Here is a 26,737-nt window from a genome sequence, read left to right on the forward strand (position 1 = left end):
GCGGAAGCGGCGTCGCGAGCAGGACCAGGAGCAGGAGCTGAGATTCAGGTAAGTATATTTTTATGTATATATATATATATATATATATTTTTTTTTTTTTATCCTATCTGCACAACGGGGGAGGGGGGTGGCTACTACTGGGTGGACCTCTACTGGGGGAGGGGTGGCTACTACTGGGGGCACCATTGGGAGGACCTCTACTGGGGGGGGGCTACTCTACTCGGGACTACTACTTGGGGGGGAACTACCACTGGGGGCATTATAAAAGGGGCCTACTACTAGAGGCACTGCACTCGGGGGACCACTACTCGGGGCAATAATAGGAAGGGCCACTACAGGGGGCACTGGATAGGGGGGATCACTACAGGGTGCCTGCATAAGGGGACCACTACTGGGAAAACTGCATGGGGGGGGACTACTGCTGGGGGCACTATATAAAGGGCACTGCATAGGGGGGGCTACTACTGGGGGCACCATATAAAGGGCACTGCATAAGGGGATACCGCTACTGGGCGCACTGCATTGTGGGGACTGCTACTGGGGGCACTGCATAAGGGGGAACACTACGTGGGGCACTGCATTTGGGGGGGCCACTACTGGGGGTAATGAGTAAGGGGAACTAATTGGGGGCTGTATAAGGGGGGCCACTACTGGGGATACTGTATAAGGGGCACTACTATGGGCCTGCATAAGAGGGACCACAACTGCATACTGGGGGTACTGTATAAGGGGTACTAATGGGGTTAAGGTGCATATGGATAGGAATGTTCAGTGTGAAAATAAAGGGGTGTGTCATGTTGATGCGCCCCATTTTTAAGTGACCACGCCCATTTTTTTCCCCCGGGATGTTGGGGGGGGGCTCCCTTTTCAAATTTGCCCTTGGCTCCAAATACCCTAGTTACGCCACTGTGCCCAGACACGTCTGCATTCGCAGCACGACTCCCCCGTTCATAAACACCTTCCCCTGTTACCACCCACAAACGGCTCTGTCACCCAAAGTAGCGCTCAGTCTTTGTGCTAAGAGCGCACGATTACCGATCGTGATGACTGGTTCGGGCATGCGCACTGTGATACATACGCATGCGCAGGCGGGCGACAATCGCCCATAGCATGCATCCACGGCTTAGCGTCCGGGTCTGAATTGGGCCCTGAGTCTTTTAAACTGGGCTGGTTTGATGGAACTTCACAATGGCTTCAATATTTCAAGCATTTCTATGCAATATTTTCAAACAAAGAGGTGCAGGTGAATCAAGCAACAGATCTTCCCTAACATACGTTCTGTAATGATAGTTCAACCTTATAGACTTATACCAGCTGGGGAAATAGATGTATATAGGTCCTTGTCTAGGCATGGGAATAACATTACCCCAATAACACTTCTGTACACTTCACAGGGGCAGAACTATGGGAGACAATGGAGGCGCCTGCCGCCGGGCTCCAGCTCTGAAGGGGGCACCTCCTCCATTGTCCACAACATATTCATCCCACTTAGGGCTGTAACTATATACCCGGAGTGTACCATCAAGGCCCTTCACGGCACCTGAGAATCCGCCATACACTAGTGGAGAGCTGCTGCCTTCTATAGCCTGTCTTCATGCGAATTGCTATATTACAGTGTCAGCGGCTGTGAGGGGGGGGCACTAACTTATAACTTGCCTCCGGGCATCTAGGATGAACTTACGCCACTGACACTTCACAGGTAGTGCAGAGGTCAGCAGCAAAAACCCATACTATCAAGTAGTAAATACTTATGCAATCAAGTAGTAAATACTTATGCAATCAATTATTGTCATGTTATAATTTGTAATCATTAGAGATGAGCGGTTCAGTTTTCCTCGGTTATATTTGGATCTCAAAAACAGCATCATATTGGCTTTCTGGCTCTCACGTGTTTTGGATTGGCGATAAGCTAAGACTCTATACACAGTATTTGCTCTTGCTGAATCATTGGATCCTGTTCTAGCAGGAGCGTATCTATAATGGGTGCAGGATGTGCGGGAACATTGGCCCCTGGGTCCAGGGGGGCCCGCACCCTGCACCCATTAGTCTGATACTTACCTGTCCGTAGTGCTATTAGAGCAGGAAGTCCACTCGGGCGTGCGGGAACCAAGACCCTACCACAGGGTCTCCTCCCAAGCCCGATGGTCACGATAATCACGACGGGCTCCAGGCCACTCGCAAAAGCTGTGGGTGGTCACAGCTTCAGCGAGCGGCCTGAAGAACAAAAAAAATGTCCTGATTCAGAGCAAGCACTCGCCAGCAGCGAGCGGCTCTGACTCAGGCCCTGAGTCTGCACACAAGCCCCCTCCTCTCTTAAAACGCCCCTGCATTCTAGATAACTATGCACATAATTAATCTTCATTCTTTGTTACTACAGACATATCACACACTATCAGGTTCTTTTAATTTGCTTGCAGTTACTGGCTATCATATAGCCTTATCTGTTTCTAATGCCATTGCAAAGCAGCTGCCATAATATATTAATCACATTTCAGGCTATTGCAAATATCATATAATTTAGGGCCTCATTCAGACCCACTCGCAAGCGGCTGTCCGCTCGCAAGTGGGTCGATGGTGTGCACTGCGCATGCGCACGACAGAGGGAGCTCCGTCGTGCGCATGCGCCAGACGCGACGAGCGAAGGACTTTCCTTCGCTCGTTGTGTCTGATCAAAGGGGGCGTGCTGTCGATGTTGATTGACAGCACGCCCCCTTTGGTGGGCGTGCCGGGGGCGTGCCTCCCAGACGGAGGCGTTCCCAAAGGAACGCCTACCGTCAGAAGCCGGCCCCACTGACATCACTAGTGATGTCAGTGGGAGTGATTTTGGCTCTGATAGAGCCAAAATCACTCCAGGGCTTGTGGTCGAAAACCCCGACCACAGGCTTCTGGTCGCACTGGCGATGGTCGCGATGGTCAAGACCATCGCGACCATCATCCTGCACGCTCGTATGTGCTTTGGGTGGTGACCCACAGCTATACGAGCGTCCAGGAGGACGCTCCATATTTATGGAGGACGGCCCTCATTCAGAGCGAGCGCTCTGCTCAGAGCGTCCGGCTCTGAATGAGGGCCTTAGTTCCATTACAAAGTTATTTGTAGCACTATATATTGCTCATTATTTGCTGCAGCTGGGTCACCACATACTCGTATATCCCACTTGTGTTGAGGGGTATATTCAGGAGATTCATTCAGAACTGTCAAACACTGGGCCTGATTCAGAGTCGGACGCTCTGAACGAGCGCCCGCTCTGAATAAGGGCGTTTTTGTTTTTTTTCTTGGTGCGTCCTCCTGGACGCTCGCATAGCTGTGGGTTACCACCCACAGCTTATGCGAGCGTCCATGATGATGGTCACGATGGTCAAGACCATTGCGACCATCGGCTTGCGACGAGACCCTGCGGTAGGGTCTCGCTGCCGCAACCCCTGGAGTGATTTTGGCTCTATCAGAGCCAAAATCACTCCCACTGACATCACTAGTGATGTCAGTGGGGCTGGACCCAGACGGTAGGCGTTCCCATGGGAACGCCTCCGTCTGGGCAGCCACGCCCTGGCACGCCCACCAAAGGGGGCGTGCTGTCACTCACCATCGACAGCATCCATTATAGCACTAAATCAGATTTTATACGCTCTATGTTTACTTCAGACATTTAATATTTTATTTCACAAATATTTCCCTGTAGATACTTTTCCTTAAACTGACGTTTTGAGCTTTACATAATTAAAAGGACCTTTGATTTTGGTTAGCTGACAAAACACTCAGAGCTCATGGTAGATGATATGGCTATTCAGAGACGTTTGTGAAATGTGGCATATGTTTGTCATACTCGTATTAAACAGAGATAGCATTGTTTGGCTATCAAATGACCAAAAACCAAGCTCAACACATTAGGAGTCAGTTTTACTCATAAAAAGAGGACATTATTACCTATAAACCACCCTCCATTCCCTTCAACTCTCGTAGTAGAGCTGCTGAGGTCCAGTATCTGAGGCCCTGGCAATCTATGAAATACCCACACACACCTTCCTGACACCTGATCAATGGTTAGTTCTCCTACTGATAAAGGCCCTCATTCAGAGCCGTACGCTCTGAGCAGAGCGCACGCTCTGAATGAGGGCCGGGCTCCATTTTCATGGAGCGTCCTCCTGGACGCTCGTATAGCTGTGGGTCACCACCCACAGGCTATACGAGCGTGCTTTTTGATGGCCACGATGGTCGAGACCATCGCGACCATCGAATTTGCGAGCCGGAGCCTGCGGTTGAGGTTTTCAACCGCAAGCTCCGGAGTGATTTTGGCTCAATCAGAGCCAAAATCACTCCCACTGACATCACTAGTGATGTCAGTGGGCCGGCTTCTGACGGGAGGCGTTCCCGTGGGAACGCCCCCGTCAGGGAGGCACGCCCCCGGCACGCCCACCAAAGGGGGCGTGCTGTCAATCAACATTGACAGCACGCCCCCTTTGATCGGACACAACGAGCGAAGGACTTTCCTTCGCTCGTCGCGTCTGGCGCATGCGCACGACGGAGCTCCCTCCGTCGTGCGCATGCTCAGTGCAGACCATCGACCCACTTGCGAGCGGACAGCCGCTCGCGAGTGGGTCTGAATCAGGCCCAAAGGCAGGAGAGGTTTGAGATGCAAGTGCTTTAACAGCTCAGAGCTTTCTTGTGTCGGGAGTGCTGAGTGACCAGTCCATTCAGTGTTCTTCACACAAGAAGTGTTTTCATTTCAAACTTCTGCCTCTTACAGCAGCAGACCTGACTAATGAAGGTTATGCATTTACATCGTCGACATTCAGAATGTCGACACTGTAATGTCAAATAGTTGTGAATGTTGACAACTCCATTCCTAATGTTGGCATATTCATAATGTCGACATGCAAAATTATGAACATGTCAGAGTAAAGGTATGTACACACATAATGATTTTACAAACGAGTTAACTATAACAACATCATTATCGTTAAATCGTTTATAAAAACGTTCGTCTTTTTAAGGTGAACGATGAACGATAATCATTCATGCGCGTTCACGTTTGTAGTTCATCGTCCATTCTGACTGTCCAACAAACGATTTTCGTTCAGAAAATCGTTCATGTTGTGCAGAATGAACGATAAACGATGAACGATTTCCATTCACTGTATGCATGATTAAAAAATCGTTCATCGTTCATGAAAATCGTTCATTGTTTTAGTAACCAATGATTTTTAGTGAACGATTTGCATTCACTTTTTCAAGGGAAAAAATGAACGAAAATCGTTCACTAACATCGTTGGTTACTAACATTGTTGTGTGTGTATGCAGCTTTAGGGTTAAAGTTAGATAGTATGGTCAACATTTTCATTGTTGACATGCAGAGTTAGGGTTATAAAGTATTGTTGACATTATCTCAGTGTCGACACTGTGAATGCCGACATGGAGACCCCATCAACGTACTGAATGTCAACAGTCTGACTGTCTGACTTGTGTACCACACTCCACTAATGCTGGGCATACACGGTCAGATAAAATGTTTGTCAGACTGACAGACATTTTATCTGGCAGCCTGCCAGCCGCAGATGTCGCCGGCATACACTGTGAGAATTCTCTCACAGTGTATCAGCCCGACATCTGCGCTCCGCCCCCGGGGGAGGAGACATTTCCCTGTTCCTTCCGTAGGAAGGAACACAGGAAATGTCTGTCTGTCGGCCGCGGCTGGGCATACACTGCCCGATGCGGCCGACAGTTTAGCGGGAAATATCGCATCGGACGGGCATGCTGGACAATCCGGCATGCCCAACCGAGTAATATTTAACCCTCGGTCGCCCCCCCACACATTACAATTATTGTAATTGTAGTGTGTATGGCCAGCTTAAGGAAATGTTGGAGAGGGTGCATGTTTACAAATAATTTTGTTTGTTGATGGCAGGGGAATATCACCAAGTGGGTTTATTTCTTTATGAAATTCTATTAATCAAATTTTAAAACAATAACAAAAAAAAAATATTTGAAAACTGATTTTACTGAGATTTGGCATAGCTAGCAGTGCCCATTAATCTTACCCCGTGTACATTTAATGCAGCTGACTGCTCGCTGTATACTCAACCCATGCCTGCACAGTGGCGTGCGGACCACACTGGGTGTCAGCCTTCCAAGGGGGTGACACAAGGATGCAGACTCCTCCTCAGTGACCATGAGCATGGCGCTGCACTGTGATGTTAGTCTGCAGCGTCCAGCTCATGATCACTGAGGAGGAGTCGGCAGCGCAGGGAGTCTCTGGGGGCAGCCTGGCATCTCCAGGAGTGCTGGGCAAGCCCCCAGAGTGATGAAATTGAGGAATGTGTCGAAGGCCACACCCATTATGTGAGGCCACATCCCATTTTCACTGACCCCAGTGACGCCACTGTGCCTACACAATCCCCAACAAAACCAGCTACTTATTATTATACCTTTCTATAAACTGAATGTTGTCAGCCAAGATGGTAAAAAGTAATGATGCAGGATAAGCTATTAAAGTGGCTTTTCCAATGCTTTTTTTGCATGCAAATTATGTCTAAGGGGCATATTTTTTTCATAACCGCATTATTAATATTTTTCAGTTAAATTCGTAATGTCAAAATTATTTTCATGTAAATTTACTAACAATCTCTTACCAAGAGCTGGGTTGTGATAAGTTCCTGTCCTAGCGAAAAGCTGGGAGCAGTGTGATAGTGTAAAGCTATAACTATTCCTGGTTCAGATCCTCAGTGTACACTGCGCATGCACAGACTTCGGCCAGCACATGTGTCACAGGGCTCCCTCTCTGGTAAAATGTACAATATGGTGGCCCATAGACTACTACAGGATAATGCCACCTGGAGATAGCGCTATCCTATTGGATAAATCCAGCAGCACTGAAGCCCATTTTTGCAGCCAAAAATAGAGGGACCACAGCAGATATTGTAGATATCAGCTATGAGCCCTCCATAGCATAGTACATCTTGAGGATCCTTTATACTTGCGAGTAACCCCCTAAACCGTCTGTTTTCAAGGAATATCCCGCAAATATTTAATGATAAATAAGCACCTTAATGTTGTTTATAGCAGCTGTAAAGAATAAGATAATCAAATATAATTGTAATAACACAGAGAGAGTAAAAGCCTGTGAGGCAAAACACAGGTGAAATTATTTTAGGACAATGTAACTTTAGAGGTACGGTTCTATTAAACTCAATTGGAAGCAAGTTTGCAAAAGCAAATGTGCATCACAAAACTACGTGCACCCATGATATGTGGGATTCAATTAGAAATGGCAATCTGCTGGACTCTCTGCGAGGTTGCACAACTTTTCTACAATGGTATATTTATTTATTAACGTGTGGGTTTTTTGAAGTTGTTGCCCATAGCAACCAATCAGATTCTAGCTACTATATTCTAGATTGTGATAGACTAATGATAAGTAGAATCTGATTGGTTGCTATGTGCAACAGCTCCAATTCTAAAAACCCTCACTTTAGTAAATACACCCCTAAGTGACAGAACTACATGAAAAAGTGGGGAAATCACCATGTACCCCAAAAACATAGGCAACTAAGATACTGTAACAAGACAGTATAGAAGGCTGTTAATGACCATAAGGAAAATACAGGGGGTTCTTAAAAGGTATCAAATTACTGATTTTTGCATTTTTTTAATTAATGGTGGACAAATGCAACAAGTATATTTTGGCAAATTAAATTACATAGAGACATTTTTCTATACCCCAAAATACTGTAAAATAATTTTTCAGTGTTTTTATGCAAGTTTAAAAGGTTCGGGGAAAAAATACTCTCTTCCATCAATACATACCTATAGCACATCATTTACACCCATTATTGATCTTTTTAGAGAAAATCACCTGAAAACTAACATGTCTTTATTGGGCAAATCAGTGGTCGAAGTGGGGCAGTATACGACGGTATAACATACCGCAACTTCCCGGCCCCACTTCATTTTAGCCGTAGTAGAAAATGCACCATCACTGGGATCCAGTATGGCATCCCAGCGCTGAAACAACGGCGGCAACGTGTAGAGATGTGTCCCGCAGGGGACACATCTCGATCGGCGGCAACGGTGATACTGGCATGTAGCCAGGAAAAAGCAGCATGTAGCCGGGACAAAGCATCCAGTCCCGGCTGCATTGTAAGCAGTACGCACTGGCTGCCAGCCAATAACGGGGCTTGCAGTCACCAGCCAATCACGGGGCTCGCGGCCGCCAGCCAATCGCGGGGCTCTCGGCCGCCAGCCAATGAGAAGTCTCCAAGTGGCAGCTTCTCATTGGCTCACAGTTTGGCTCACGCCGGATTAGTGTAAACTGCAGTGCACTACTGCGGAAGCAACGTGGACCCGTGGCTCCCGGCAGCTCCATCCATTCCAGCAGCACAGGCCAGGGGGAAGTAGAGAGAGGGGAGGATGTGAGAGAGGGAATAGAGAGGGGGCAGACAGAGGGAGGCAGGTAGTTAGTATTGTAGGTGGTGAAAGAGAGAGGGAATCAGTGAGAAGGGCAGGATGTGAGAGAGGGGAGCAGGCAGGGAGAAGTGTGTGGGGGGGGTGAGAAGTACAATGGGGTGATATGGAAGCAGGGGCCCAAGGGGGGGGGATTCATTCTCCATACCCCCACCTCTAAATTCCCACTTCGAGCACTGGGGCAAATTATACTACTTATACCCCTCAAAGTGCATGATTATTCATTGGGAGGGGTGTACCATAAGTTCTGCACTGTGTCCTGATATTTTTAGCTTAAAATAAGTTGTCCCTATCTATTCACCTGCTCAGGGAAAATCCACACAATAGAGGAGAATTTGATGGAAAAACGCAATGCTAGTTTGGTATTGCTGTGCGCAAATTCCTTGTAACCCAACTCGCTCCTAATTCGAATGACCCCAAAGAGTTAGGTAAGGAGAAAGATTACTACCTAAGAATTGTGTAGGAGAGAAGTTGGAGATTTTGAAGAACATTATTTTTGTGTATTCCATCCAATAGTGGTGGTTAGTGATCAGTTACTTTGATATGGAGAGACTGCACCACACTACTATGTCTAACTGTTGTTACTTATCAACGGGTTTTATGATTCACGACGAGTGACAAAACTCATTGTATATGATAAATGGTGCTTCAGCCAATCAGCTCCCAACTGTCATTTTTCAAACAGATGACAGTTGGGAGCTGATTGGCTGAAGTACCATTTATCATACACAATGAGTTTTATCACTCTTTGTGTATGATAAAACTCATCGATAAATGAGGCCCTAAGTCTGTACCTGATCACATATACACCCTCACAGAACTAGGCAATTTTGCTACATTTATGTATTTAGGGAGACAGTGAGTTGAATAGTGTAGGGGTGGCCACAACCACACCACACTGGTCACAGCTCCTCCACAATAGACCCCTGAACATTTTCAGCCCCAGGCGCATATGACCTTTTACCTGGCACTGTCCAGCTAGTTTCAGATGTTTCTCAGCAGAAATATACTACGTAGACATAAGTGATTGGACAGCAAATAGATCAACGAGATTTTATTGACCTTACTTTAGGTCTACCATATGCAGTGATTACTGTAGACATCCTTCTTGGCAAACTGTCCACAAGTTCCTGGACAACAGCAGGAGGTATGTTTTGCCATTCCGCCTTAAGTACAGTGACCAACTGTAACACTGAACAAGGTTGAGTCGGCCTAGAACGCACCTGTCACTCCAATTCATCCCAGAGGTTCTCAGTGGGGTTAAGATCTGGACTCTGAGCTGGCCAGTCCAACTGGGTTACTGAATGTCCTGTATACGAGTCCAGCGTCGCCCTGGAAACATGACAGGTGGCATTGTCGTCCTGATATAAACATTCATTGTTTCCATAGAACTGCCACAATGTAGGGAGCACAAAGTTATCAAGAACATCTCTATACTTCTCGTTATATACCTTCTGCTGCAGGAGCACAGCATTACGCTTGTGTGGGGGTGTCCAATCACTTTTGTCTACATAGTGTAGCATAAGTGCATTTAAACACCAAGGCTGTGAAAATATTTTTGTCCTTTGCTGAGTCATTGAAAGCAGCAACCAGAACACCTGATACAGAAAATCATTTTCAAACTTGTCCTTCTCATTAGCCAACATATGATAATATTTTCCTGTTCAGGTTCATGTGTAGAAGCCATACATGGGGCGGTACACCTGTCAAACCGTAACACAGGTGTCCTAAGGCGAGCTCAGGTAGGACAGAAACCTCCCGCGGAGCAGAAGGGTAAAAACTTGGTACAAAGACAATACAGTCTTTGTAGGTGCAATATATCAATGGAACATAACATGCCCACAGTGGAGCTATGCAGGGTAGATAGACATTGTGCAATGCACCCAGTAATTAGAAATCTTACACAAGCTCACTGTTAGTAACTGCTCCCATACTGATCTCAGAGCATGTGAGGTTCATTATTATAGTACAACTAGGGAGATCCACTAAAGCAGCTGTTCCCAAACTTGGTCCTCAAGGCACCTTATCAGTCCAGGTTTTCAGGATATCTACGCTTGAGCACAGGTGGTTAAATTAAATTGACTGAAGTACTTGGTGAAACTACATATGTTGTAATACAATATGTGCGTCTCTCTGTCTTTTTTCTTTTTGCATTTTGAGAACAGCTAGCAATTATTAGAAAAAATACGTATGGATTTATTGGCAAAAGGAATTTATACATCTGGGACACTATTATGTGCCAAATTGCTCACTCTTTCTTTATTTATTGGTATCCTGAAAACCTGCAATGTTAGAAACCACAGCCCTAAAGCTTGCAGTGAGAAAAAAAAGAAATGGTATTTATATACCTATGCTTGAAGGCTAAATACTTCCTCTTTTTGTATGTGTGAAGATACGGGTTTGCAGATCATGAAGGCACAGTAGCAGGGGGAAATTATTGGTGGTTAATTGAATAGAATGGGTGATAAACAGCACGGCACACTTCAGTAATACAATCCAACAGTACCACACTATAGTTCCCACAACGAATCCCTGGCAGAGTCTCCCCACTTAGCCTAGGGTCAGCGACTCTCAGCAAGGCAGCTGCCCTGCTTCACTGTCATTGGCAAGTGCACAGAATCACAAGGGATAACTTATTCAAAAGAAGAGGAACAAGGATCTGCGCCGTCCTTCTCCTGATAAATGTCAGCTGGCAGGAACCATTACTATCTACACCAGCCTCATCTTTGTTCTCCTTTGAACATTGAACTGCTCCTCCTTATACCCCCAGAATAGCATCAGGCTGTAGGAGTGTGTTTTGTTTTCTTCTGTGTCTCAGGGGTCTATGTATCAAGCAGTGAAAAGCGGGGGGAAGTGGACCAGTGGAGAAGTTGATCATAGCAACCAATCAGCTCTTACCTATTATTTTATAGACTGTACTTTATAAATGCTACGTCAAAGCTGATTGGTTGCTATGGGCAACTTCTCCACTGGTCCACTTCTCCACTGGTTCACTTCTCCACCCTTTTCACTGCACAATGGATCTGGCAGGTGCCGGGACCGCTGCACAACCGGCAGTGGTGCAAAACATTGGCTTCTAGGGACTACATTGGCTGCAGTCCCTATAAGCCAGGTAGGGCAGCCCAAAAGGCAGAGGAGCAGCTTCCCACTGGAAGAACTTGTTCTGCTAATCGCAGTCCTAACTGGCAGTACCAGGAGGAGAAAAGAACTCCCCCTTGGGACTGCCAGTCCTGTGTGTGACTGGCAGGTAGTGCCAATTGCAGAGTGTAACCAGTGCAGTTACGGACTGCAACTGGCTCACTGAGATGGTGAATTTTACTGAGGAGGGGGGATGGGTTGTTCAGCCCTAATGCCCCTATTTAAAATCTTCCACTGTGTAAGATTTAAAAACAAGTAGAACAAGGACAAACACAATTATAGTCAGGGAAGCGGCACAGTGCAATGGCTATTATTGAAATTTGCTTTAAGTATTATAGAAAAGTGACATTGACTGGGCCAAACAAAAATCAAGAGTAAAATCAGGTATTCTCTGGAATTTAAATTATTATAAGGTATTCAAGGCAACAGTTTGGGACAAAATATTTTATTTGCACTACATATAGGCAAGTATGAATCCTAGTACTGCCCAGTATCAAATACAGATATGAGATTCATATGAAATCCAGATAACAGTATATCAGGAGTAGCTTATGATTTATAGGTTAACTGTTTTATGGACAGCTTTAACATTGTTTCAGCAAAGTAAACTATAAATACTGTAGGTGGGAAGTTTTGGTGTAATGAAAAGGAAAAAATGGGATGTAAGAGCTCAGACTATTATCTTTTCAAACTGTTATACTGTATATGTCAGCTTAGATCTCCAGTTCACAAGGCAAAGTATTGTAATGTATGCCAGAATGCAGCAGGAAATAAAATATAACAATATGTTGCAAATCTCATTATTAACTTTGTGATACACATAAAGAGAATAAAATGTCTAATATTACATTTCTATCACCCAGTGGCAGTCTACAGTGATACCTTTAAAAATGTTAAAGTTTGCCAATTCTATTATTATTTAAATACATTTTATTGACTGGTTGAGAGGCAACAGGTAAATGATCTACACAGAAGTCCGCAAACAACAAGTGTTTCAATAATGATAAGCATTAGACATATAAAATGATAGTAGAACAAATTAAATTAATTATCTAAAGGCACTTGTATAGCCAATTACATTATTATTTTGTTAGATGCTCATAAGACCCTAAATTAACATTTAAACTAACATGTAAAATATCTATATATATATGTATGTGAAGCCTACCTTGGAAGAAACTCTTCACTCGTAAGTAGCTCACACTGAGGCGCAAGATGGACAGTTTATCCAGTTTTGTAATTATTTCTGGAGGAAAAGGCAGCAGACCGGCAAGTCGTTCTAGCTCTGCATTCAGTCGGTCTCTGTGTCTTTTCGAAGGGTTTGATTTTTCACTCCCTGATGATGGCCTTCTATGAAAGAAGACATAGGGAATTAATTATCTGCCATTTCACCATATATGAGCTTAATACAGATAATTGAACTCTATAGTTAATAAAATATACAACAAAATGTATCTGAAATTAGCATTTTCCGCCAGTTAATAAAAGTAAATGTAAAGTCAATAAAATACAGGAAAACAATACAAATGTAAACATCGTTGTCACCAAATCTTGTATATAATTAATAATTGCTAGAGAAACACTTAATTTAATGTGCTGTATTCCTCAACATAGTTTTCTAATGAATTGCAGTATTATATTCACACGCTAACTTGGAGAACACAGACGTGGATAATGAATGGGACACTTGACTGATTGAGATCTCTGACCTTTACAGAACATAAGAAACTCCATGAAATCACTGATTCAGAATAAATGTGAAATATTTAATACAGAATTAATTTTTTATTTCAAATATTTTATTTTAAGACTACAAAACATCATACAATATGTCTTCATTTCTACAGCAGAACATGTAGTACATATACTAATCAGAATATTGGGAATAATGAAAATAAATTGAGACAATTATATAGTACAATATAACCCAATAGACAAAACAGAGAATCCTCTTCATAAAGTCAGAAAAGTGTTTTTTTTGTTTTTTTTTAAATCAGTGAGAAATTCTAATTAAAGAGCTTCCTTTAATATCCAAAACTATATTAACATATGTATACTATCAGGCTAAAAGGGAGCATGGCTTAGGGATAACAATTCTAAATTGTACTATTGAGTCAGATGGACTGCCTGTCTAAGCGAATGTAGGTGTGCATATATGGAAGCCAAATAGAGAAATAAATGTCTTCCTTACTATCTTTGTCTGTTGACATCTCTAGCCAGTCCATATGAAACAAGTAGGACACTCTAGGTAAAAAAGCGTCAGTAAAAGTGTATCAGTTGAAACCCACTGGAATAGTCTACTTTGCTGCTGCTGCAATTTTTGCTAGTAGTGTACGTGTACCACTGGGCAATCTAGGTACTCCTGACAGGAAGGGTATGTCCCAAAGAGCCCACTCTGGGGTCACGTTAAATACTATCCCTAACGTTGAGGTAATATAAGTTTCAACAAATGACCAAAATTTTAATTCAGAATTTATATCAGCAAGAATATTCCAGTTCTTAAAAAATTACTAATTTCCAAAACAATGAAAATGCAAGTTTATTCTTATTTAATGGGATTATCCACCTGGAAAATACATCCTTAATTAAATATGTCCTTACTTATATGATGCTATTAAGTTCCTGATCCTTGATCTTATAATTTACCACCTTTAACGTCATCCTTTGTTCTAGCCCCCAGTCACCACTGCGGACTCATTTACACAACTGTCATCTGCTGCTCCTCTCTGTCAGTAATCTATCATAATAAAATTCAAACTGTTGACGCTTCCCTACAAAGTCCTATACAATTCATATCACACCTATATTTGTGACCTTACCCATTAATACTTTTGCAATCACTTCTGTTGGCATCTTCTCATAACCTCTTAACCTCATAACCTCTTCTCATGCATACCTGCCAAGCTTCTCCTCTGCAAATCCTCACCTAATGCAATCCTCTCCCACATACAGTATTGTCAGTCTCTCCTGGATCTTCTCATTGTTAAATGTTCCCTGCAGATGTAGCTCTTCAAATAAACTTCGCTGCAATCTAAATACTTATTTCTTCCTCCTTAAACTACCCATTCCCATTCATAGCGAGGATTGTGATGTATCATATGTTCCCCACACCTCTTAGACTATAAGTCTACTGTATTTGGCAATGCCAACTTTACTTTCTGCTTTATTGTTACTGTTTGTAATGTCTTTGTAACACAATGCTGGGGATGTATATTGCTGTTTAACAAGTTTATGGTTTGTGAAGAAAGGATTAAAATAATAGTAAAAATAATACACAAAATACCAGTCATGGAAATATTAAAGTAGGGCACCGTAAATAAAAAATAAACCAGGTCTGTAACTTCGGGTGTCCGACATGCCATTACACAGGAAGCAGCACCCAGGAGGTGGCACGGTTGCTGTCCCCCGACACCTGCATGGGGTACGCCTGTAAAGGTACCCTGCAGCCAGTAGCGATACTGCAGAGCCACCCGGAGCATCCAAGAGACACTACGACACTACATTCAGTGCTTCACTTCCAAGAGCCTGCACCCCCACCTCCTAGGCCCTGTTACTGCACTGAAATAAACACTACATTGGCTGCAACCAGACCCCACATCCCAGAGACATAGTGTATTGAGAGGACAGCAGAAGGATCAACAGAATTGTTCAATGTTAAGCAATCACCTCTACAGAAAAATAAATATGGTTCTATTCCTACTTGGCATACAGAGGGCCTCATTTATCAACAAGTTTTATCATGAGCAACAAGTGATAAAACTCGTTGCGCATGATAAATGGTGCTCCAGCCAATCAGCTCCTAACTGTCAACAGATTACAGTTAGGAGCTGATTGGCTGGAGCACAATTAGTTTTATCACTAGTTGTGTATGATAAAACTCGTTGACAAATGATGCCCTGAATGTACTGAAAAATAGTGTGTATTGCCCCTAATATAGGGACCACATGAGATATAAGTAATTTTATTGGGTTGCCTCCAGAGATCTAGGGCCTGATTTTTACACTAATACTTTTTACACCAATGCTTAAAATCTTTATAGGACACTAGTATCTAACGGGTGTGGTAAGTATTACCGCCGGACGCATGGCTGGTGGTTCAAGTCCTAAGGTAAGTATCGCTAACCTAATTCCCTAACCTAACCCTCCCATAGGGGTGCCTAACCCTAACCTCCCCCCTAGTGCCTAACCCTAATCCCCCCTGTAAGTGCCTAAACCTAACCCCCCCTTCCCCGCAGCCTAAACCTAGGGGGGAGGGTAGGGGGGGTGCCTAACCCTACCCTCCCCCCGGGGGTGCCTATCCCTAACCCTGCCTTCCCCTAGCCTAACTCTAACCCTCCCAGGGGGGGTGCCTAACCCTAAGTCCCCCGGGAGCCCTAAACCTAACCCTCCCCCCACCGTGGCTGCCCGCGCCCGGCGCCTGGCTGACCTTCATTTGGTATGCCGGGCTTCAGTCTTCCGGCGTCTGGATAATGACAGGCGTCGAGTTTTCGATGCCTGTCATTAGTACCACGCCGGGATTACAGAGTCTGGAAGCCGGCGTCGGGATTTAGACCGTCGGCTTCCGGACTACATCCCGTATCTAACAACGTTTGCTCAATGCAAAGTCTCAAAATTCATGATCCTCTGTAGATTCAATGTCAACAACATGCTGCTTTTCCCTCGCACTACACAGAGGTGCACAGGAAAATGAGTGATGTTGAGCTACCATAATTCTATGGGATGTTTGCAGATAAGCATCAAGGTTGCAAATTGCCAAGAACTAAATTCCCCCCCTAAGGGTCCCCTGATCTGTAGAGTAATTAAAGCAAAAAATTCCCAACCGATGAGGATCTTCTATTTAGGTAAATATTATTTTATGTCGTTGATCATTTGCCATGTCGCCTTGAAATGCAGCATGATGTGTCACAGTGTGGAATTAGAGGAGCTCCTGAATATTATGGTGAAATTTCAGTATACAACACACCACAGAAAAAATTGCAGGACTCTGGGACCAGATATGCATGCAAAACTGGCAAAACACAATAGACCAACTTACATCCAACCAGTCAACTAACTGATTGGTTGGAATGAAAATCTGGTAAGGTATGAAAGCAAATGACAATCAGCAATTTGCTCCCAAACACCGGACAATGGACAAAAACTGTTGTTTGAACAAATTGTTTAGATCAAATATTTAACAAACTTGTCTGAACGACGATTTTCATCTGTTTTCTGGCATTTAGGAGCAAATTGCTGATCATCAGTTACTCCCATATGTTACCAGATTTTCATTCCAACCAGCCAACTAGTTGGCTGGTTGGACAGATAATCTTTAGATGTGTGGCCATCTTAAGTTTGCAGTCAGATCTTGCAAGTTATAACACTGTGCATGCTCTGTAACCAAGCTGCTATGGGCAATTCTGAGTCATAGATTTCTGTTGCATCTTCAATTGCAGCTGAATGGGCATAACTTGGCATCAAGAGGCGTAGGCTAATTTTAATGAGGTGAACCTCTGGACTATGCTTTGTGTGCATACAGAAATCAATCTGATTTCAAATTGATCTCTTGCACCAGTTACAGAGCTGATGATAGTGCAGGATGATAATGATGATGGCTATTGAACAAGGATATAAGTAAGGGCAGTGTGGTGCATAGATTTGTGCATGTTGGCATACTGGCGAATATCTGCATTTATTGCTTGATTAATTAGGGATCGCTATTGCGATCGCAGCTGTGATTACGCACTCAGACCCACTGCAAAAATATGCTAATGTTTGCATTCGCAATGCCGTCGCAGCCCAACATAAGGACGCCCCCTTCCCCTTACTCACATCCGCAATTCTGTGAAACCATCGTTATCATCGAGTACCAACGGAGCCTCATGCACAATTACAGCAGGTCTGACCTTACCCAGAAATTGCTAACCTCATCGCACGCAGCGAGATCTCAAGCAGCGTATGCTATTGCAGTGACTAATTTATGCAGGCTCCTGTAACAGCGTTCAAACGCACTGACACGTCTGCTTTTCGCCGACCATCCCCCCATCACCACCCCAAACGGTCACTTCGTGTCAATCACTCTGCGATGGGTCTGCGTAGTCCCAGTCCACGCAGACCCAATCCTTCACGCACGCGCACTGCGATGCATACGCATGCGCAGTACATAATCGTCCGTTTGCGTGCATAATCACACTTGCGATCTGTAATGAATCAGGCCCTTAGTTCTCAGTACGCAATACGAGTGTAATTGCAGATGACTTGCATGCTTTTCTGAATCTGTCCTCTGTGACCATATTAATAATTTAATATTATTAATAACGACACCTCATGTTAAATATAGTTGATTTAGTTGCAATAGCTATGCATAAAAATAAAGAAGCAATGTATAAATACTATAACTACATGAGCACTGATCTGAAATGAGATGAGACAGAAATGTTCACTCACTGACCAAAAAGCAGTTTTGCTTCAAAATTCATTCTATTTCAATTGTGAAATTACAGATTCATGTCACAATTAGATTGTTTGCTACACAACGCCAGCTGCTGTAATTGTTCCACTCACATGTTAATTCATCTACCATTTTTCATTATTTCCAGATAGAACCCTCATTTATTCTTAAGCATCAGCCAACAAAGTGACTTGCTTCTACTCAGCAAAATGAAGTTCATCTGGACTGTGACCTTGCAGCATTTATATTTCAATTCTCGTTTGAATTAAGTTAAATAAACATGTTGGTATAATGTGAGAAACTTTGAACATGGTATTACTTTCCACAGTAGTTACTACAGCAGCAGTAACGAGAGCAGTCTGCATTCACTTCATGGTGCACCTGTTCCTAGTGAGAACCAAGACAAGATGGGAAGATAAAACCTTCACTCTTTAATGTCTACATTTCAGTACTGCAAACACATTTGGCTCATATAGCATTTCAAACACAGAGCATTAACTCTTTGATGTAAGGACATTCTTGGTTGGAAAAATATATATGTGCTGTAAATAGTAAAACAGATATGGGCACATTACATCAAACTAGAGATTAACAGAATTTCACCCATTTCTCCAGCACAATTTGCCCATAAATCAGGACCTATATTACAGGCTGATAATGACCTGGTTGGGTGTAATGCACACGGTCAGATTTTGTTTCCGATATGAACAATAATGATTGTAAAAATCGTTCAATCGTTCATATAGCTGGGCATCCGCTATACAATTATCTGTCAGATATCTGTCCAATCTGGCTGGTTGGAATGAAAACCTGGTAATGTATGGGAGCAAATGACAATCGTCCATTTGCTCATAAACACTGGAAAATAGCCAAAAATGGTTGTTCAGACAAATTGGTTAAAACACACCCCCTCCCAGTGCAGAACAGTCCCAGAGGGCCCCCCACACCCCTATGCAGTACTTACCTTACCACGCTGGGCACCATTGGCTCCACGCCGTCAGGACTCCGTCTGTCGCTGACTGGATCTAACTGGATCCAGCAGATCGCAGGTAATCATGATGTCACCCGCGCACTGCATCACTGGGAACGTTGGCCACTGTAGCGATCAGAGGCTTCTTTAGCCTCTGATTGCTTCAGAGGCCAGAGTTCACAGTTCCTGTAGGAAAATTGGTCGCGATCTACCGGCAGGAGCTCTGCAAGCTACAGGTAGATCGTGATCGATGTTTTGTAGAGGCTTAGCAACGGCCCCCGCACCACCCCTTAATCCGGCCCCCAAGCCACCGCGGGGTCTGCGGGGGCCGTTTGGCCACCGCGGGGTTCTGCAGGGGCCGTTTGTACCCCACTTCGATTGAATATAAAAGTCCCTCCCTCGTGATCGGGCGTCATTTTACACAGAACAGAGGGAGAGGGTGTGAGACTATGCGCTGGAGCACTATGTTGTAAAAAGATGCCATAAGCACGCCATTAGAGTGCCATTAGGACTAGGAGGAGTAGGTAGGAGTGCAAATAGTTTTGTTTTTAGCTGGAGTAGGTGCCTGGTGGAAAAGGTGATTGCAGGCATCCTCATTGTCAATGACTTCACACAGTGACTTCACACTCACACACTGCAAACAAACAGGCTACTGTCTGTGTGTGGTGCTATTGATTTCTTTTTCTTTATTAAAGTGAACCTGCACTTTTTTTTTCTCTAGGAAATCTATCACTACAGAATATTATTATATATTGTTTATCTGTCCAAAAATGTGTTTACTGTGTCTGAAACAATATATAAAGGAAATTGGTATAATCCAGGTGCGCACTACTAGCTGCCTATGTTAAGTGTCGAAACTGGATTATTGGCTGAGACAAGATCAGTTTAAAATTGAATCGCGGCGACACCATCTTGCGACTGGACGCAAGACGCCATTTTGCGAAATGGCCACCTAAGCGCCATTTTAGATAAACTCACATTTTAGTACATGTGGCGATAATACTATAAGCATCATGCGAATGCATCTGTGACCATCGCCATAGGTTACAGCGATTCACCAAAAGCCCATTTCATTACTTTACGTATTATAAAGGAAAGCAAATGGCTACGTGACAACTAGCTTGTGTAGATAAGCTTCCTGGACAGTGTCTGCCCTCACTACAGGTGGTCTGGCTCGAATACACACTTACATTAGCAGGCTTCCTGCAATTACATGATTTCAAAGACTAGAGTGTCATCTTAGGTCTGTCTCTTGTAGCTGGGCTATTTGCATTTCACACAAGAGACTGGGAGAATAAAGAGTTTTTCTTTTGAAGCCTGGGACAGGTGGGGGGGACTGCTGACAGAGTGGGCATGTGGAACTATCTGGCTCAGCATGTCACACTGCTAAGATGTTCACTTAGTGAGAGTTAAGTGCACCCTTCCTCATACACACATTAATACGTCTTTATATCAAACCCCGAATACTCACACATTACATATTCACACATAAGGTTTAATAAGCTTTAAAGTATATGATTTAAGTTGGTTCAGTTAGTTTAAATGCTGTGAAATAAAGATATTTGATAACTAAGGTTCTATACATGTTAAGACAGCCGTGTTTGGTTTCAAACTGATGCGTACTCTTTCAACAGAATTCCGGTACTATCGGAGTGGAGATCGCATCATGCATTCCCAACTTATGGATCGCAGAGACTACAAGCAACAAAATGTATATTTTATGAACTGTTAGGATGCAGCATGGGGAGGCGGGAGGGAAAAGACCCTCAGTTGTTAGAGGCTGGGCGAGTCTATTTGAACCAGCCTGTTAAATGCACTGTAACATATGCTTCTCCCCTGGGAACCAATGGCATAAGCAAGAAACTTCTCTATTGTCCTGTCTATTCTGGGGGGGTATAAACATGTGTGCTCAAACACTGGGTCTTTAGTCTTCTTGCTGAATGCTGAATGACGAGGGGTCTCTTGCTGATGCCTATCTTCGGGTCCGGAAGCGCTGCATATGTATACTGTACTTGGGTCTGTATAATTCCTTTTGCGCCTAAATTGTGTCTGGATCAATTGCGTGTAACTGTCTGAACTTTTACTTGAATAACACTTGTGCTTTGGAACCACAGATTCCAGGTCTAAGTCTTTATTTACTGTATGACTGCATACACAAATTAGCGTCATCCTCAGAAGGTATAGGCAGGTTATCAGAAGGTTTAGGAAGGAGTGTATAGAGGTTCTGATCCAGTATCGTTATAAGTAAAAGAATGGAAGCCACCCACCTGCTCCCCCAAAGATAAAAACACTTAGAGGCATATTCAATTAGGTGCGACAAGTCCCGTACTTTTCGCATGCCGGACTTTCGCCGACATCGCTGGTTTTCCATGGGAAAAAGTATCGCGTTCGTCACCCGGCGAATTCGGACCTGACGAAAAGCGCTGTCATATTTGAGGATATCCACCTAACAACCCCCAAAAGATGCCCTAACATTGGGGATCACTATAGATACCCCCAAATAGGCCTGCTAAAGGTATTTGGGGTACTTAAATGCTCTCGATAGCTGCTAATTAGCGTCTTTGCAGAAGTGGTGAAGAATAGCATTTAGCAGTTTTTTTTACAGAAAATAAGTAGTCCCAGCAAATTTGGGGTACATGAAAATGTGTGCTAGCATATTTTAAAGTTGCTAAAGTGAAGTTTTAAAAAACTTAAAAAATCCACCTGCCGCAACCACCTGCACACTTAAAAACGCCCCCTTTTTCAAAGTAATTTTTCGGGTGTGCTTAAGTATTTTTTAATCTTTTTTTGACACAGTTTAACTTTGGGGTGCTGTCCCAAGGGTGTAGGTGGTTCCCGCAAGTATGCACCCCAAAACCCCAATTTTGCACTTTTTTTCGACAACTTTCATAGGTGAATCTTTTTCGCCTATTCCAACGCATTGACTTTCCGCACCAGCGAAAAGTCTTTGGAATTGAATATGGGGATAAGTGATAAGTTTTCGCCTGGCGAAATGACGTCACCAGCGATACTTTTCCGCAGAAACGGGCTTTTCGCACCTAATTGAATACGGCCCTTAATTGTAAACAATGGCACTAGAACTTCAGTCTTTTGGAGAAGTTTTTATTCTTTAATCTCAGAAGGTACAGTGCATCCGGAAAGTATTGACAAAATTGCAAAACACTTTTTACACGTTGTCATTATGGGGTATTGTAAGTAGAATTTTGAGGACAAAAATTCATTTATTTCATTTTCGACTAAGGCTGTAACATAACAAAATGTGGAAAAAGTGTTGTGAATACTTTCCGGATACACCTTAGACATACATGAAAAATATGAAGAAAAACAACAACACATTTTTGTGTAACACAGTCTTAAAATAGCATAATGTGGTACAGTATACTGTAATAAAATAAGTGTGCAATCCACCACCTATATTAATGGAGTGATGCAGATGCCCCCTTCATATAGCACTCACAAATGTAGAATTATAAACAGGCACGTCAAGTGAGTCTTTCTCCAAGGTATGAACCTCCTTCCACACCTTATTTCTGATGGACAGGAGCTCTCATGCCATGCATAGGAAATAGACTCCAGAGAAAAAGGTCCATAGTGTAAAACCTTTTAATTGCACACTGAACATGAAATACAAACAGTTAAAAATGCTGAAAATCAAGGGGACTCCTACCAGGGTTAAGAGGGATTGTAGCAGTAAAGATGTACAAGGGCCCCCTTTAAAAAAAATATATATATATATATATTCTCTAAAGGATTGAAATGCGTTGGGTGCAGTCTGGAGCTGTATAAAGGTGACCAAATCTAGGAGAAAGGAGGTGGCTTGTTAGGAGGACACGGGGTCCCTTGTTCATCTTTATTACTACAGCTTTCCTTTTGTTGTTTAGATGAGTGGTATTACTGTGCTGTGTTCAGTAATATCCCCCCATCATCTGCACCCCAAAACATTTCTCACAAAGGAGGCCTGTTCCTCTTAGTGCTTGAAAACAATTGGCAGCGTTGTTTGCTAAAAAGAAAAAAAAAGTAAAAAAAAATTTGCATAGTAAATTTTTCCTTCCAGTGTAAGCGACAGTGTGTGCCATGGTATCCCCCATTCTCTGCACCCCAAAACAATTCTAAAGTGTAATAAAAATATATTTTTTGGCTGGTGTCAAAAATAAAACCAATCATGGATCAGTCCATAGAAGAGCAGTAGCAGCAACCTAGTACTAGTGCAGCGGCTGCTGCCAGTCATGATAGTACTTCAACATCTAAGTGGTCAAGGGGAAAGAAGGTTTAAAAAGGGCATCTGAAATCTAAACAATATTTCACATTGTTGAAGAAAAAAACACCTATAACAATAAAGGAAAAATTTGCTGCCAAAAAATATAAAATTACAAACATGTCATACACCACATGCAGTGGCAAGGAAAGGTTCAGACCATGGCCTTCCTTTGTGAGTGGGAATCCTGCTCCTGCTGTTTCATGAAATAAAGTGCCAATTGCGGAAGCCGGGGCCAAACACAGTCAAGCATTTTCTAGAATAACCTTGCATGCAACACCTCACTCTGAATGTAGAGGTGTCACCTTACAAATAGACAAATCAGGGCTCAAAAAGAACACTAAGGCTGAAGAACAAGCTGTGTTTTCACAAACTTCACAGATCCCTGAGGAGAGTCTAAGGGTGTCCATGAGTGATATGTGTGAGCCTGACATTTCTGAAACTGTAATTGTAGAGAAGCCTTCTTCCACCATTTCTGCACCCTCTACAAATGGATGTAGTCACCTGGCACAATGTCAGGATCCCAGTGCCGGAATCCCGACAGCTTTCAGAATCCCAGCTCCTCAATTCCGATGGCTGCGATCCTGATGTTGCATCTTAGGGTTAGGAATAGTCACTAGGGATAGGGTTAGGCTGCAGGAGGGGAGGGTTAGGGTCAGACTGTGGGGGGGATGGTTGGGATTAGGCTGCGGGAGTCAAGGGTTAGGGTTAGACTGCAGGAAAGTTGGGGTAGGGTTAGGGGAAAGGTTAGAATACTTACTTGCATGCATCAGGATTTCCATTGATGGGATTATGCCACCGGGGCTGACTGCTGGCATTATCAGTGCCAGGATCGCATAACCAAACCTCTGCAAATGTGAGGATGAGTAGCAGTAAAAGTAATGATGGTGATATAGAAGTGGAGGATGCTACTGTGGAAATGCAACTGGATGAGGGGGATATTTGTGTATCTGATGCTAATGAAGATGTTGATGATGAATGTGTTGGACAAAACGAAGTTGATAAAATTCAGGAGGAGGATGTTGTTTGTGTCAAAGTAAGCCAGCCACCAGTGGCAGTTCTTGCCAGTGTTAAGAAGAAGGCCATTGTCATGTCTTGACATAAGACCAAAAAAGTCACCTCTTTTGTGTGGTATTATTTTTACCCAAATCCTGACAACATTTGTCAAGCCATCTACACCATTTGTGAGACCAAAGTAAGCAGAGGTAGGGTTGTTCACCATCTAGGAACCTCCTCCCTGTTACTTCATTTGCAGTGAATTCATGCAAATTGTTTGGGAAAATCTCAAAAATCCACTAAAATAATAATAAGCAGTCCAGCATGTAAATAAAGTGATGCCCATGGCCATTCACTTTCATGAGTTATTTAAGCCATATATGGAGCTACAGTTAGTAATATTTAAGGGAAAGAAAGAAAGAAAAAGAAAGAAAGAAAAAGAAAGAAAGAAAGAAAGAAAGAAAGAAAGAAAGAAAGAAAGAAAAAGAAAGAAATTCAAATTGTAGTAGAAATTTAAAATTCACACATGCAATGAGCAGTCCCAATATCAGCCACATCCAATGTTAAAAATGTTGAGATTAGGACTGCTCAGTGCATGTGTGATTTAAAAAAAAATACTATCACAATAGGAGTAAACATCACATTTGTGACATATGTTTTACATACGAATAGTTAAACATATTAAATGAATCACAACAAACCAATTGAATACAACTCCATAATGCACATCAATAGGACAACAGATGTAAAACAAAATATAGGGATTTAGTATTCCTAAACTAGGGTAAACTCTCATGACTCCACACCATCAATGATGGACTGGGGCTCTAAGGGCCCACAGGGGAATGCAATAATAGAGGCCCACAAAGGGGCATGACCAGTCACTGGACAGGGTGTGGCCCACTAGATTGGGCAGAAATGTTGGTATAATTAACAGCACTTATATACACTAAAAATAAAATAGAATACAATAAAACTAAAATAATTCCTCAGATACATTTGCTCCAATTATAGTTACAGGTCAGTGTTTTAGTAGATATGAATACACTCATATGTGGTGTCTAGATCACCATATTTCTTACTAGGCTCTTGCAAAAATAACTGGCTATAATGCAGCAATAATTTGAAAGTTATAGGCAGGGAGTAGTGCAGAGAGGTAGTGTTGCATATGAATCGGTGAGAGAAGTGATGTAGAGCGTCAGTGTTGAGAATGGAGGTCAGTGCGTAGAGCAGAGTGGTAGTGGTGAGTATGCAGGGGTCAGAGGGGTAGAGCAGAGCAGTAATAGTGAGTATGAAGGGATCAGGGAGTAGTGCAGAGCAGTATCGGCAAGTATAGAGGGATCAGGGGTAGAGCAGTGAGGTAGTGGTGTTTATCAATGAGTCAGTAAGGTAGAGAGGTATTGGTTGAATTGGAGGGGTCAGGGAGGTAGAGCAGAGTGGTAATGGTGAGTATGAAGGGGTCAGGGGTAGTGCAAAGAGGAAGGGGTGAGAATAGACAGGTCAAGGGAGAGATAATGGTGAGTAAGGAGGGGTCAGGGAGTAGTGCAGAAATGTAGTGGTGACAATGGGGTGGTGAGGGTGGTAATGGTGAGTATGAGGGGGTCAGAGGGGTAGTGCAGATCAATAATGATGAGAAAGGAGGGGTCAGGGGTGGTGCAGAACGGTAATGGTGTGTAAGGAGGGGTCAGGGGTGGTGCAGAACAGTAATGGTGTGTAAGGAGGGGTCAGAGGGGTAGTGCAGAGTGGTAATGGTGTGTAAGGAGGGGTAGTGCAGAGTGGTAATGGTGAATAAGAGGTCAGGGGTGGTGCAGAGCGGTAATGGTGAGTAACGAGGAATCAGAGGGGTAGTACAGAGCAGTAATGGTGAGTAAGGAGGGGTAGTGTAGAGTGGTAATGATAAGTAAGGAGGGGTCAGGGGAGTAGTGCATAGAGGTAATAGTGAGTATGGAGGGGTCAGCGTGGTAATGCAGAGAAGTAGTGTTGAGAATAGAGGGGTCAGGAGGTAGTGTGGTGGCAGTCAGAAAGCTGTTGGTACCTGCCAGGGGCATCTTAAGAGAGGAGGGGGCCCGTGTGCATTCCCCGTCCAGGGTCCCCTCCTCTGACTGACGTGGCTGGCCGGCCACCGCAGCATCAGTATACTCTGGGCACTAGAGTGTGCCAAGAGTCTACTGCGCATGCGCAGATCGCCTGGGAAATGGAGTAGCCACCATTTTTCAGACGATTTCCTTACTGCGCATGTACGCCAAAAAAATGACGGTGAACATTTTCCACCATTTTGAGCAGCGCTGAGACACCCGACGTAGATAATATTGGTGCAGGGTATGCGGTGCGGGCCCCCCTGGATCCGGGGTCCCGTGCACCCATTATAGATATGCCCCTGGTACCTGCTATGCTCTGCTGGGGGGAGGGCAGAGGGCGCTGGGTGCAATTGAAGCTCCCTGGATCCATCCCTTTTCTTGTCCTCCTTGAGATATGCCTGGCTCCTCTGTATCAC

General features: G+C 43.6%; 1 protein-coding gene across 3 annotated transcripts in view; it reads right to left on the minus strand.

Annotated features, from left to right (window-relative positions):
* AHRR (aryl hydrocarbon receptor repressor) overlaps nucleotides 1-26,737 on the minus strand; it is a 459,962-nt gene that overhangs the window by 387,912 nt on the left and 45,313 nt on the right. For 2 of the 3 annotated variants that reach the window (XM_088442309.1, XM_088442310.1), the window contains one exon: nucleotides 12,762-12,943. In XM_088442309.1, coding sequence (XP_088298435.1) covers nucleotides 12,762-12,943 — 182 coding nt within the window. The remainder of the gene's footprint in view (nucleotides 1-12,761; nucleotides 12,944-26,737) is intronic. The other variant, XM_088442311.1, reaches the window with a different exon arrangement.

Source organism: Taudactylus pleione, unplaced genomic scaffold, assembly GCF_031769625.1.
Source record: "Taudactylus pleione unplaced genomic scaffold, aTauple2 ptg000309l, whole genome shotgun sequence".
In the NCBI taxonomy this organism is placed as follows: domain Eukaryota; kingdom Metazoa; phylum Chordata; class Amphibia; order Anura; family Myobatrachidae; genus Taudactylus; species Taudactylus pleione.